At 47.6% G+C, this 15,061-nt stretch overlaps 1 protein-coding gene across 2 annotated transcripts in view; it reads left to right on the top strand.

Moving 5' to 3' along the window:
• Nucleotides 1-6,976: 6,976 nt before the first annotated feature.
• Nucleotides 6,977-15,061, top strand: part of CNNM4 (cyclin and CBS domain divalent metal cation transport mediator 4) — a 28,947-nt gene continuing 20,862 nt past the window's right edge. Inside the window, exons 1-3 of one of the 2 annotated variants that reach the window (XM_088443279.1) lie at nt 6,977-8,047; nt 9,307-9,670; nt 11,280-11,423. In XM_088443279.1, coding sequence (XP_088299405.1) covers nt 7,028-8,047; nt 9,307-9,670; nt 11,280-11,423 — 1,528 coding nt within the window. In that variant the 5' untranslated portion in view covers nt 6,977-7,027. The remainder of the gene's footprint in view (nt 8,048-9,306; nt 9,671-11,279; nt 11,424-15,061) is intronic. The other variant, XM_088443280.1, reaches the window with a different exon arrangement.

The following is a 15,061-nucleotide window of genomic DNA, read 5'->3' on the forward strand; positions in this document are numbered from 1 at the left end:
AGAGGTGAGTTTTCAGAGAACGCTTGAATGTTTGTAAACTAGTGGAAAGTAATATTGTGCGTGGGAGGGCATTCCACAGGGTGGGTGCAGCCTGAAAAAAGTCCTGAAACTGCATGGGAACAAGTAATGCGCGGGGATGAGAGACGCAAATCTTGTGCAGAGCGGAGATGTCGGGTTGGAAGATATTTTGAGATAAGTAAAGAGATGTATGTTGGTGTGATGTGGTTAATAGCTTTATCCATGAATGTAAGGATTTTAAATTGAATACGGTAGAAGACCGGCAGCCAATGGAGGGACTGACAGAGTGGAACAGCAGACACTGAACGTTTGGTGAAAAAGATCAACCTTGCAGCTGCATTCAAAATGGATTGTAGTGGGGAGAGCCTGTTTTTGGGAAGACCAATAAGGAGACTATTGCAATAGTCAATGCGTGAAATTATGAGTGCTTGTATTAGAGTTTTTGCAGTGTCTTGCGTAAGATATGGTCGAATTTTGGCTATGTTTTTTAGATGTATGTAACAGGATTTAGAGACAGATTCAATGTGGGGAACAAAAGACAGTTCAGAGTCAAGGATGACACCTAGGCAGCGAGCTTGTGGGGTGGGGTTGATTGTCGAATTGTCAACAGTAATAGAGATATCAGGTTGGTAACTGCTATTGGCCGGTGGAAATATATTTAATTCTGTTTTGGACATATTAAGTTTGAGGTGGCGAGATGACATCCAAGATGAAATGGCAGAGAGACATTCAGTGACACGGACCAGCACAGATGGTGACAAATCTGGGGAGGATAGGTAAATTTGAGTATCGTCCGCGTACAGATGATACTGAAAACCAAAAGAGCTGATTAGTTTGCCAAGAGAGGTGGTATATATTGAGAAAAGCAGAGAACCTAATACTGAACCTTGTGGTACTCCAAATGATAGAGGTAGCGAAGTGGAGGTAGAATCAGAAAAGCGAACAGTGAAAGAGCGATTAGAGAGGTAGGATGAGAACCAAGAAAGGGCTGTGTCTTGAAGACCTATGGATTGTAGTGTTTGTATGAGAAGAGAGTGGTCAACAGTGTCAAAGGCAGCTGAGAGATCTAGAAAAATTAGAAGTGAATACTGGCCTTTAGCCTTGGCAGTGACCAGATCATTTACTACCTTAGGGGGTCATTCAGACCCACTCGCAAGCGGCAGTACGCTCGCAAGTGGGTCGATGTTCCCCACTGCGCATGCGCACGACGGAGGGAGCTCCGTCGTGCGCATGCGCGAGACCCGGACTGCGACAGCCAAGCTGTCGCTCCGGGTCTCGCACCAAAGGGGGCGTGCTGTCGATGGTGAGTGACAGCACGCCCCCTTTGGCGGGCGTGCCTGCCAGACGGAGGCGTTCCCATGGGAACGCCTACCGTCTGAAGCCGGCCCCACTGACATCACTAGTGATGTCAGTGGGAGTGATTTTGGCTCTGATAGAGCCAAAATCACTCCAGGACTTGTGGCTGGGAAACCCTACCGCAGGGTTTCCGTCGCAAGCCCGATGGTCGCGATGGTCAAGACCATCGCGACCATCTTTTTGGACGCTCGTATATGCTGTGGGTGGTCACCCACAGCTATACGAGCGTCCAGGAGGACGCTCCATTTTAATGGAGGAGGGCCCTGATTCAGAGAGAGCGCTCTGGTCAGAGCGTCCGGCTCTAAATCAGGCCCTTAGTCAGTGCTGTCTCAGTGGAGTGTTGGGAACGAAAGCCTGACTGAAGTGGATCCAATAAGTTGCGGGTGTTAAGAAAGTGTGTGAGGCGAGTGTAGTCAAGTCTCTCCAGTAGCTTGGAGGGGCAAGGTAGCTGGGAGAAAGGATGGTAATTTGAGAGAGAGTTAGGGTCAGAATTTAGTTTTTTCAAAATGGGAGTGTTCACTGCATGCTTGAACAGTGATGGAAAGATACCAGTAGAGAAAGAGAGATTACAGATTTTAGTTAAGTGTGGAATGAGCACAGGAGACAGAGCTTTACTGATTTGTGTGGGTATAGGATCAAGAGGAGAGGTAGTAGAGTAGGAGGATGAGAAGAGTGTAGCTACTTCATCTTCATTAGTGGGGTCAAATGATGAGAACGTGCCACTGGGTTCAGGCAGGGAATTGAACAAGACCCTGGCTGAGGAAGTGCATACCATTTCATTTCGGATATTATCAATCTTGTTTTTGAAATAGGAAGCAAGATCTTGTGCACTGATAGTAGCAGGTGGGTTGGGTGTCGGAGGGGTAAGAAGTGATTTAAATGTATTAAAAAGTCGCTTGGGGTTAGAAGCTTGGGCAGAGATAACAGATTGGAAATATGTTTGGCATTATCCAGTGCATTACGATAAGAGTGGTAGATCGTCTTATATGTGAGGAAGACACTTGGAGTATGAGACTTTCGCCACTGACATTATACTTTACGTGAGAGTTTTTGTAGGTGTCTTGTGAATTTGGAATGCCACGGTTGACGTCTAAGTCTACGCAGAATGTGATGGGTAGCTGGAGCTATTTCATCAAGGGCTAGTTCTAGGGTCTGGTTCAGGTGTGATACAGCAGTCTCAGGAGAAGTGAAATTAGAAATAGGCAAGAGTGATTGTTCCATAGAGGTGGATAGTCATTCAAAATTAATAGCATTAATATCTCTGGAAGTTTGGTTGATTTGCTTGGCATTGAGGCTGATGTAATGGAGGAGAGTGTGTAGGTGATAAGGTTATGATCTGAGAGAGGGAAAGGAGAATTAGTGAAATCAGAGACTGAGCATAGTCTGGTAAATACAAGATCAAGGCAGTGGCCATCTTGATGAGTAGAGGAGTCAGTCCATTGGGAGAGGCCAAGAGAGGATGTTAAGGAGAGAAGTTTGGAGGCATGAGGGGATTGTGGACTGCCAATGGGGATATTGAAATCACCCATAATAATGGTGGAGATGTCAGAGGATAGGAAGTGAGGGAGCCAGGCAGAAAAATGTTCCAGAAATTGATTGGGTGGTCCAGGTGGACGATAGATAGCAGCAATGTGCAGAGAGAAAGGAGTGCAAGTCCTAATAGAATGTACTTCAAATGATGTAAATGTAAGGGATGGTACCTGTGGAATAAACGCGTATGTAAAAGATTGGGACAGTAGTATTCCTACTCCACCTCCTTTACTATTACCAGGCCTGGAGGTGTGTGTGAAGTGTTGGCCACCATGTGAGAGTGCTGCAGGGGATGAGCCATGTTTCTGTTAATGCCAGAAGATTGAGGTTATTTGAAATAAAGAGGTCATGGGTGGATGTTAGTTTGTTGCAGACAGAGCGTGCATTCCATGAGGCACATTTCAGTGTTTTGGAGGGTGATGGGAGGCATGTGATGTGTCTGAGGTTAGCTGGATTTATAGCTCGTTGTGGGTGTGGCATGTGCGTAGGGCCTGGGTTTGGCGATATGTCACCAGCTAATAGAAGTAGAAGGAGAGAGATATAAATATAGTTCTGGGTTTTGTATGAAAGTTTTTTATGGTGACAGGTTGTGGATGTTATGGCCAATTTAGAAAGATAAGTAAATAGCTCATGTGTGTTCACAAGAGGGGAGCAGATTATTGAGGCTGCAATGTGTACAGAGGGGTGAGCTGCAGGGTGAGTAAAGGATGTAATAGCCTATACAATACAAGCAATATACAGTCAGGTGCATAAATATTGGGACATTGACAGAAGTTTCATATTTTGGCCTCTATTCACCACCACAATGGCTGTGAAATGAAACAAACAAGATGTGCTTTAACTGCAGACTTTCGGATTTAATTTGAGGGTAATTACATCCAAATCAGGTGAACGGTGTAGGAATTACAATGGTTTCTATTTGTGCCTCCCACTTTTTAAGGGGCCAAAAGTAATGGGACAAACTAAACAATCCTAAATCTAACATTCACTTTTTAATACTTTGTTGCAAATCCTTTGCAGGCAATTACAGCCTGAAGTCTGGAACACATAGACATCACCAGACGCTGGGTTTAATCCCCGGTTATGCTCCTCCAGGCCTCTACTGCAAATGTCTTCAGATCCTGCTTGTTCTTGAAGCATTTTCCCTTCAGTTTTGTCTTCATCAAGTGAAATGCATGCTCAATCGGATTCAGGTCAGGGGATTGACTTGGCCATTGCATAACATTCCACTTTTTAGCCTTAAAAAACTCTTTGGTTGCTTTTGCAGTATGCTTCCGGTCATTGTCCATCTGCACTGTGAAGCGCCATCCAATGAGTTCTGAAGCATTTGACTGAATATGAGCAAATAATACTGCCCGAAACACTTCAGAATTCATTCTGCTGCTTTTACAAGCAGTCACATCCTCAATAAATACAAGGGACCAGTTCCATTGGCAGCCATACATGCCCACGCCATGACACTACTGCCACCATGCTTCACTGATGAGGTGGTATGTTTTGGATCATGAGCAGTTCCTTTCCTTCTCCATACTCTTCTCTTCCCATCACTCTGGTACAAGTTGATCTTTGTCTCATCTGTCCATAGGATGTTGTTCCAGAACTGTAATGGCTTTTTTAGATGTTGTTTGGCAAACTCTAATCTGGTCTTCCTGTTTTTGAGGCTCACCAATGGTTTACATCTTGTGGTGAACCCTCTATATTCACTCTTGTGAACTCTTCTCTTCATTGTTGACTTTGACACATATACATCTACCTCCTGGAGAGTGTACTTGATTTGGCCAAATGTCGAGAAGGGGTTTTTCTTCACCAGAGAAATAATTATTTTGTCATCCACCACAGTTGTTTTCCATGGTCTTCCGGGTCTTTTGGTGTTGCTGAGCTCTCCTGTGCATTCTTTCTTTTTAAGATTGTTCCAAACAGTTGATTTGGCCACACCTAATGTTTTTGCTATCTCTCTGATGGGTTTGTTTTGATTTTTCAGCCTAATGATGGCTTGCTTCACTGATAGTGACAGCTCTTTGGATCTCATATTGAGAGTCGACAGCAACTGATTCGAAATGCAAATGTCACACCTAGAATCAACTCCAGACCTTTTACCTGCTTAATTGATAATGAAATAACGAGGGAATAGCCCACACCTGTCCATGAAATAGCTTTTGAGTTGATAGTTCCATTACTTTTGGCCCCTTAAAAAGTGGGAGGCACATATAGAAACCGTTTTAATTCCTACACCGTTCACCTGATTTGGATGTAATTACCCTCAAATTAAATCTGAAAGTCTGCAGTTAAAGCACATCTTGTTTGTTTCATTTCAAAGCCATTGTGGTGGTGAATAGAGGCCAAAATATGAAAATTCTGTCAATGTCTCAATATTTATGCACCTGACTGTAAATACATTCCCAGGACCAACCCCTGGGCGCTCTCCGATCCAGCGGCAAAAGCATTCAGGAGGAACACAATGAAGTAGTGTCACAATTGTACAGTATACAAGGAAGGATATGTGTAGATAGTGAGGGGTTAGCCCTGGCAGTGTGGGGCAGGGCAATCGAAAATGGCAGTGCTGGGGCAGGACAGTCGGAAATAGGGGGGGGGGCACAGCGGCCGCCGGGGGCGGGGTTAGCTGTCCCGTAAAAAAGAAAACCCATAGGGTCCCACTCAGCCATCGAAGGCGGAGAACCATTGGCTCTCTGCCATCTATGGCAAAATCATTGGCCATTAACAGTTAACCATCAATGGTTGTTAACTATCGATGGTCATCCTTACTCTATGGGCCTGATTCAGATCCGGAAGAGCGGGGTAAGGCAAACGCAGGAGTTGGGACATATCGTGCAGTGTGTATGCACGATGTTCGCTCCCCCGGTCGCATACAATGTCGTCTGGTTTGATGTGTGGCACATCAAACCTGACGATATCGCTTGCTGCTCCATGCATGTTAATGAAGGATGGAACGTGGGATTGTTTATTACATCGTTCCAATGTGTACCGAGGTTCCGATAAGCTGGCCCGGTGGGCCGACATATCGGCTGGGCACTCATCACTCAGTGTGTACTAAGCATTAGTCTTTCCATCTTGCATACCACCCACATGTTGGGAGGAATAAATAGCAATTTTGACCGTTCACCCTGGGAGTCATAGGGGCCCATTTATCAAAGTTAATTTGAAGTAAATTCCCCGAAAACACCTGTTTTCGGGGGTTTACCTCAAATATTAAGGATCCCCCGGATGTATGAAAGAGGGACCGCAGCAGGTATCTCCGATACCTGCTGCGATCCCTCCATTGCCGCCCGCAGCCGCCTCCCCAATAGGCTTCTATGGGGGATGCGATGCTGCCAAATGTATCAGTATTGGGAATGCTTCCCCAGTAGCTAACGCTATCTGAAGCGTTAGCCACTGTAGTCTATGGGGACTTACCGCATTTCAGCCGGCGGAGGGATCTCCCAGATCTCTCCGCCGACAATGGGCGCCGCACTCCGGCCACATCGCAGGGACGGGCTCCTTTCGGAGCCCGTCTCCCTGCATGTGCCGGGTCATACATTCGGCCGGTATGATCGCATTTTGCCCTGCGATCATGGGCAGTACTGGATGCCCTGATCACATTGCAAAATGCGATCATTAATAAATGGGCCCCATATTGTTTAGAAATGTCCCTGCCTGTTTGTATGTGATTCATACTGACTGTGCTGCATTCTCCCTCTGTTACTGTTTGTTTACCAGTGTGTGTGTGTGATGTGGGGCCCAAATTTGTAGAATTTGGGCGGGAATGTGCAGCGGAGGGGGCGTAACCTGTGCTGTAGGGGGCGTGACCTATCATGCACGAGGGTGTGACCTGTCACGTATGGAGCGTGGCCTGCCATGTACGAGGGCGTGTCCTGTCATAAGAATGTTTTTATGTCGAAGTCGGGGCGTAACCCAAAGCCTCAAGGAGGCGGTCCCTGCTCGAGGGGCGTGGTATACGCCAGCAGACACACCAAGGGGCTGTACATGTCATTCGGAATGAGAATACGGTTTAGGCACAGAAGGGGCGTGTCTTCAGTGCCCACTACCATCGCGGGGCGTGGCTGATATAACCGTGGGGCGTGGCTTCGGCGTCGCAAACCCGTGGCCCTACAGAGTCGCACACGCCATGGCCTGGCCGGCCGTCCTCATCCTCACCCCGCTGCTCCTGCTCATTAGCCCGGCGCCGTGCGCCTCCCAGGACGACTCCCCTTCCCCGGGCCAGGAGCCGCTGCCCCTCATCCTGGGCTTCAAGCTGGTGAGCAGCGACCAGGACACCCGGCTGTCAGAGAGCGGAGAGCTGCAGGTGACCGAGGGCAGCCGCGTCCAGCTCCGCTTCTACGGGCTGTACCTGCGGCCGGACAGCGAGCAGCTGCTGGCCTTCACCGAGGTGTCCCTGGGGCCGCAGGACAACCGCAGCTGCCTGGAGGACACCCGGGACCTGCTGCGCGATGCCCGGCTCAACGTCAGCGAGGAGGCGGAGGGGGGCGGCACGGCGGCGGTGCTCCGCCTGGAGGTGCAGCTGCTGCGGAAGAGCCAGAAGTCCCGGGTGTACGCGCTGTGCACCCGCCGGGGCTCCGGCCTGCCCTGGACGCTGCACCCGGGGCCGGAGAGCCGGCTGCGGGTGCTGGAGGAGCACAGGCCCTTCCTGCCCGTCTGGCTGCAGGGCATCATCATCGCCGTGCTGCTCGGCCTCTCCGGCATCTTCAGCGGCCTGAACCTGGGGCTGATGGCGCTGGACCCCATGGAGCTGCGGGTGGTGCAGCGCTGCGGCTCGGAGCGGGAGAAGCGCTACGCCGCCAAGATCGAGCCGGTCCGCCGCAAGGGGAACTACCTGCTCTGCTCGCTGCTGCTCGGCAACGTCCTGGTCAACACCACGCTGACCTCACTGCTGGACGAGCTGATCGGCTCCGGCATCGCCGCCGTCATCGCCTCCACCTCCGGCATCGTGGTGCTGGGGGAGATCGTGCCCCAGGCCCTGTGCTCTCGGCACGGCCTGGCCGTGGGCGCCAACACCCTGTGGCTCACCCGCATCTTCATGGTGCTGACCTTCCCCCTGGCCTACCCGGTCAGCCGCCTGCTGGACTGCGTCCTGGGCCAGGAGATCGGCACCGTCTACAACCGGGAGAAGCTGCTGGAGATGCTGAAGGTCTGTATGAGGGAGGGAGGGATGCGCCCCTGCTACCCGGGCAACCTGTCTGATAGGTGCTGCTGGCACTTGTAGTTCTGCAATGCGGTGGAAAAACCGGCAGCAGCACCTCCTCTTGGAAATCTTGCCCCAGACTAATTATTTTTGTATACGCAGCCTTATGGGTCTGCCAACACAATTCAGAGAGCCCAGAGTTACTGTAAGTGCCAGATATAACTGGGCCAATTCTAATTGAATTAACTTCATTGTGTTGCCTGCTGGATGCCCCCTTGGACCAATGGGGCCCTAAGCATTCACCTATATGGACCATGCTCTGGGTCTTCTGCCGGGGTTGTAGGGGACCAGGAGGCAGCAGCAGAGGGCACCTTTTTGTTTATGGCACTGACAGCAGCTAACGGGAGAAACCGTGTTACAGGGATGTATATACTTTGTTTTGCATTATGACAATATAAGCTGTAGCCATTTATTTTAACACCCAGGGGGTATTAAATTAGCCACAGGGTTTTCTCCTTGACTATTTGCTGGCCAAAATCCCCGCGACGCAAGGAAAAGCTATTCAGTTAGCTTTTTTCCTGCGCAGAAACACACTGGTTCCTCGTAAACTGCGGAATCAATGGGTGTTTTTCTGTGTACAAGCCCAATTTGGTGGGTTTTTTTCAGCTGACTACCTCTGCTCCATGAGCTGCGAGGTTCAGTTCTACTGCGGGGACTCAAGCATGTGTGGGGGTAATCACTGCTAATTGAATAGTTTTACCCTACGGCTAATTGAATACCACCCCCCCAGTGTCTGGTTATTTACTCAAGGTTGTTATCTGTTGTCTAAAAGTGGGTACACACCTGACGAATATATCTGGGGATGATGGTTGTTTATACACACTGAACAACCATCACCTGCCATCCCGCTGGCTGGGGGGTTGCCTCACGCCCCCTCCCCGGCAGCGTCTGCAGTACAGGTGGTTGACTGACCGCCTGGGAACACCGCTCGATGAGCAGATATATCTGCCAATGCCATATGTCTATGAACAATGTCATTCAGACATATCATCTGTATACACTGGGGGATGGGCACACAATCTATATCGGCTGTTCAATTGAACGGCCGATATGTCGGCCATTGTGTACCCAGAATTAAGCTGCGGTGATTAATGTGGTAGTCGGCTATGATAGCGTCTGTATCCGCACTCACATTGTCACATTGCCTATGTTTGTGTTACTTTTTCAATTGATTTATATTTTTTATGTGATCTCTATTCTTACAGGTTACGGAGCCATATAGCGGACTGGTCCGGGAAGAGATGAATATCATCCAGGGAGCGTTGGAGCTGCGCACAAAGACAGTGGAGGACGTGATGACCAAGGTGGAGGACTGCTTTATGCTAACCAATGACGCCATACTAGACTTTAACACCATGTCCAGTATCATGGAGAGTGGCTACACCCGCATCCCTGTGTATGAGAATGAGCGCTCCAACATTGTGGACATTCTCTATGTGAAAGACTTGGCCTTCGTGGATCCTGATGACTGCACCCCTCTGAGCACCATTACTCGTTTCTACAGTCACCCCGTCCACTTTGTGTTCAGTGACACCAAGTTGGATGCCGTGCTGGAGGAGTTCAAGAAGGGTGAGTGTGATGATGGAGGGGAACTTGGTACATTAAATTGAGCGTTTTCTGACCCTTGTTTGTGGGGTCTCATAAGGGATGGGTACGAGATGCTAGCGCTTGGGATTTCAGCAGTCAGAATCACAACGCCAGTATCCTGACAGGGTTGGGATCCTAACCCTCCCAGGTGCCTAAACCTGACCCCCCCCCCCCCCCCCCCCCCCCCAGTGGCTGAATCTAAAGTAACCCTCCCCCTAACAGCAGAACTTATGCTGGGCATGCATTGCCAGATAAAATGTTTGTCAGACTGACAGACATTTTATCTGGCCGGCTGCCAGCCGCAGATGTCCGCTGCATACACTGTGAGCGAAATCTCAGTGTATAGCCCGACATCCGCGCTCCGCCTTCCGTAGGAAGGAACACAGGAAATGTCTGTCTGTTGACTGCGCTGGGAATACACTGCCCGATGCGGCCGACAGTTACCGGGTAAATATCGCATCAGACGGGCATGCTGGACAATCCAGCATGCCCGACCGAGCAATATTTAACCCTCGGTCGCCCCCCCCCCCCCACGCTACAATTATCGCGGCGATCCGCCGATATCGGGCGGATCGTCCCGATAATTGCAGCGTGTATGGCCAGCATTGGCATCAGAATGCCAACGCCAGGATTCTGATAGATGTCGGGATTCCAGCACTGGCATCCCGACTACCGGGGTATTGACCGGGTCTCCTCACAAGTAGTCCTGTGTTTTGTTTTTGTTTTTTTAATTCTTTCATTGGATTAAAAAAAAACACTACACATTTTGTGTTTCTGGTCATAAAACAGTTTGGTTGCTGTGCAATGTTGGTTTTGCAACATTGGTATTTTGGCTAGTTTATAGCTGTGATTTATTCAGTTTTGTATCTTCGTATATGTTTGTATTACATTACTTTGCCCCTAGAGTGTGTGAATACTATATCAGACCAGTCCTCCGCTATTCATTCTGTAACCAAATAAAAATTTGCATCAGACTACACTGCATTATGTTACTAATTACATTTGGACCACTGTGGCTGTAGGTACCTATTTAAGTTGTTTTGGTAAGACCTGTAGAAATACAAGCCCTATTATTTTCTCCCAACCAGCAAGGATAGTTTTACAATATGAAATAAAACATTAGATTGACAAGTATAAAAACAATACAGCCCATTATTGTTTAGCCCAATGCAGGAGTTACTTTGTGTACACAGTTAAGCTGGCATCAGTAGGTGCCCCTTACCCCCACTTTACGTTTGTCTTGGTCCAAAAGTCGTTAACCCTTCAGTAAACATTAGTGAGGTTTCCAAGCTTGTAATTACCTGCCTGGCTCTCAGTGCACAATGTATTATCCCTTGCACACTGCACACATTGTACTAGAGTTGCATCTGAGAAGATTGCACAATTGTCATTTTAATTATCTCTGTGTTTGTTTTCCGTAATTAAAGTTTTGACTATGTATATGCAAGAATTTTTACATAAGTATCTCAGCCGCATACACTTGGTGAGGTATTAGTTGGAGACTGTATATGAGACTTGGGTGGTCCGTGTTTAATACTACATGGTAAGTAATTATCCATCATGTGACTGGTTTCTCTTCTATCATCCAAAGGAAAGTCTCACTTGGCCATTGTACAGAAAGTGAACAGTGAAGGAGAGGGTGATCCCTTCTATGAAGTGATGGGTCTAGTAACTCTCGAGGATGTCATAGAAGAAATAATCAAATCCGAGATTTTGGACGAATCAGATCTTTATAGTAAGTTTCATGCCATCATCTGTGAAAATATTTAATCTGTGCTTCCAAAAATTCAGCACAATATACATATCACCATATGGAAGGTATAAATGTGCCCTGCAGAGCCGCTACTCATTAGGAGCTAGGGTACTCTGCTCTCTGTCACTTACATTATTCAAGAAGCAGAAAATGTTCCCTGTAAGGTTCTTGTATTAGCGTACGTAGGGGCTGATGATATACAGTACAAGCAGCTTCTAAGAGGAAAAACGACAACCTTGGCCAAAGACCCGGTTATTACTAAAGGGCGGTAGACATTAGAGGATGTCTAGTGTGTACCGACCTTGTAAGCAGCGGGTGCCGGCATTGGCAAGTGCATACACACCATCTTGCCCGTTGAACCTGCATGCAGGTCCGATGGGAAGTGTCACTTACATCACACAGGAGCGCGCGTAGTCAATGACATTGAGGGTACACACTAGACAATGTGTCCCACCAACACATCCACAAGGAATTGGGGAGGGGAGAACAGAGCTTGATATTCTCCAATCTGGGAATCAATGCAACATTCCATACCTTTTTTTTTTTTTTTTTTTTAAATGTAATCTGCTAATGGCAAATCATACGTAGGACCCCATTTACACCTCATTTAGTCCACATCATAACTATTCTGTCCTACTCATCTGTATGTTATTCCTGCAGGCCGTTTGGTACCCTCTTTTCCAAGCTATTCTCCCCCCTTACTCTTCTCCAGTGCCCACTGAATCCTCTTCTCTATCCCATTATACTTACTTCACCCCCTCATCAGTCTGTAACTTGCTCCCTCTATTTTGGCAAGCGCCACCATTTGTGCAGGTCCCAGGCTTCTGTTGTCCAACAGACAAGTAAGTATTACACTGTCAAAATAGCCATAGACGTCTTGGGAGCTTCCTAGGAGGTGTCCTGCTCATACTGATGCTCTGTACTGGGGGGGGGGGGTGGCCTGTTCTAGACTCACAATTGTGCCTTATTCTCGCTCTGTCCTTATGATTGGTTAGACAGTACTCCTGCCGTATTTTATTGTCGCTGACTTGTATGTTAAGAAAACTTCTGCTTATAGCTTGATAATGACAGCAGAGCTGTCCTGTCAGTCAGTGTCATACTCCAATGACAGTGGAAGGGGAGGAGACTGGTGAGTGTGCTCACCCACCATCCCCTCAGCCTCTGCTCTGCACAGGATTCGGACCATGCAGTTATTCTGAGCAGCCTGCTGTCTGGCAGGGGATGAGGTCGGGGACATACTGTGGAAAGCCGCAGTTCCCTGACTGTTATATACAGGAGCAGGAGAATACACAGCTGGGCACTGGAGGACTGTGACTATGGAGGAAGCCGTATGCGGGAATAATGCCTGCAGCAGATGCCAGCAGTAGGTGTCGGAACAGGAAGCGGCTGGGGGGGGGAGAGATACTGGGTGAGGCTGCCATGGGCAGGAAGAGGACACAAGGAATGGGACGATATGGAGCAGGACACAGAATATGGGTCAGGTATAGGAGCCGTGCACTGTTCCTATATGCACATGGAGATAAATACATTACTCAGTGAGTGAGCGGGCACAGTGTAATGTCTGTACTCACAATGGGGAAAGCAGAGACCATGACGTGCACAGTGTAGTGTAATATCAATGGGGAGGAGGCAGAGCTGTGATATGTGTGTACTGTCCCAGGGGGGTTATACAGGTCAGTGGGATGCAGGGAAGAGGGTAGAGCTGGCTATATATGTTGTGGTAATGGGAATACAACATGTCTTTGGGGATAATGTGGAGTGGGCTAGAGTTGGGGCATTCTGTGTAATGCCACTGAGCTGCAGCTTAGTGGTAGAACTGTGGCAATATGTGTGATGTCAGCAGGGGTAAAGCAAGGAAGTAAATCTCAGTGGCGGTAGAGCCCGGGGTAGTGTGTAGACTAGGGGTAGGCAATAAGAGGCCCCCCCAGATGTACAATTATACATCCCAGCATGCCCTGCAACAGCTTTGCTATTTGGCCATGTAAAAATGTTGCAAAACATGCTGGGATTTGTAGATCAAAAACCGCTGGAGGGCTGCTTATTTGCCCACTCCTGATGTAGACCCTGGCTAAACGAATTGCACACATGTCAGTGGTTGTAGAGCAAGGAAATAAATATATATTTGTATGTGTGCAGGGTCGATTATGGTAAAGCCATTGTAGTATATGGCTCTGTGGACTAAACGCAGAGTGCAGCTGCATGACGCCAGTGGTGTATCTGTATATTCTATACTGCAGTTCCACAGCGTCCTCCAAGCTTTGTGTAATAATCATACTACACATACAGCAACAATAACCCGACACTGCAACTTTCGCAGGATGCTGCCTGTCATCTACTAGCAGCATTAGGGAATTTGATACTGGGCATGCAAAATAAATTCTGATGGGACCTAGAAACAATGAAGTAGGATCACCCAAAAATGTTACTTTATGGTTCCCTGAGACCTACATAATCTTCGTCTTGGCACGATAACTGGGATATGAAAGGCATATGCTAGCACTATACAATAAAAGCATTATAAAAGTAGAGAGAGAAAATAATGTTTTCAAAAAGAGTTGGCGTAGGGCTTACTGGTAACTGTTTGTTTAGGTAACACGGGATTACTGAGTAGGATCTTACGGATCATATCTGAGGATGTGCGGTGTATTGGCTGAGAGGTACCCAGCAGACCGGGTGGGCGAGCAGTGTACTCTCGTCATCACTGTGGGTCTATCCAGAGCCAAAGCAGAGGGATTGCACAAGATGAAGCTTCTGTGTAAATATTCAGTATTGTCTTCAGTGATTAATAAATACTGTAATCATCTGAGACTAGAAAACTATTCAGAAGAAACAATTGCTCTTAGTAAAACATTAAATATTCCGATGACAGAAGTTGTATTATTTATGATCAGTTCCTTTATGCCAGCTCCAGATACCCTGTGATGGATTGGAGGGGGGCACACAATTGTCAATCTTCTAATGCAGCCAGACAAGCCTAGAAAAACTCTCTGATTTTAGCAGGCAAGGTACACATTGGGGTACACATTGAGCTCAGGGACTTATCCCAAAAGTTCAGGGGCCAACAGTATATATTTGTTTGCAATGGCTGCCTGTAATATTATATAGCTCTCACTATATAAATATTAGTTAGTATATCAGACCAGGACTAAACAATTCAGAGCACCACATCAGCCTGTGATCTGTCCCATTAGTTATCTGCACTGCAGGTCGCGTCTTCCTCCTTCTCACTTTGCATTTGTCCTCAGATGGGTAATTCTTTTTATTTTATTTGAATTTCATTAAATTTTTTTTGTCTGTAAGTGATAATGGGCTATATTATTAGATCCCTCTTGCAGCACTCTCCCGATAGAAGCCAACGCCATCAGGAGATGGCGTTACCCACTGCAACTAAGCCCCAGAGTGCATCGCATTTCAGGGCTTGGTGAATATGAGAAATGCGGTCAAAACCTGCATTTCGGGGGTGTGACAGAATTTCTTCCTTTGCTGCATCCCACCCAATGAGGAAGATTTATCACTTTGTATGCAAAGGAAAAATGAAAGTTGTTACCTATAGCAACCAATCAGATGATAGCCATCATTTATTTAGTACATCCTAAAAAATGAAAGCTAGAATCTGAACC

Source organism: Taudactylus pleione, unplaced genomic scaffold (genome assembly GCF_031769625.1).
Source record: "Taudactylus pleione unplaced genomic scaffold, aTauple2 ptg000329l, whole genome shotgun sequence".
In the NCBI taxonomy this organism is placed as follows: Eukaryota; Metazoa; Chordata; class Amphibia; order Anura; family Myobatrachidae; genus Taudactylus; species Taudactylus pleione.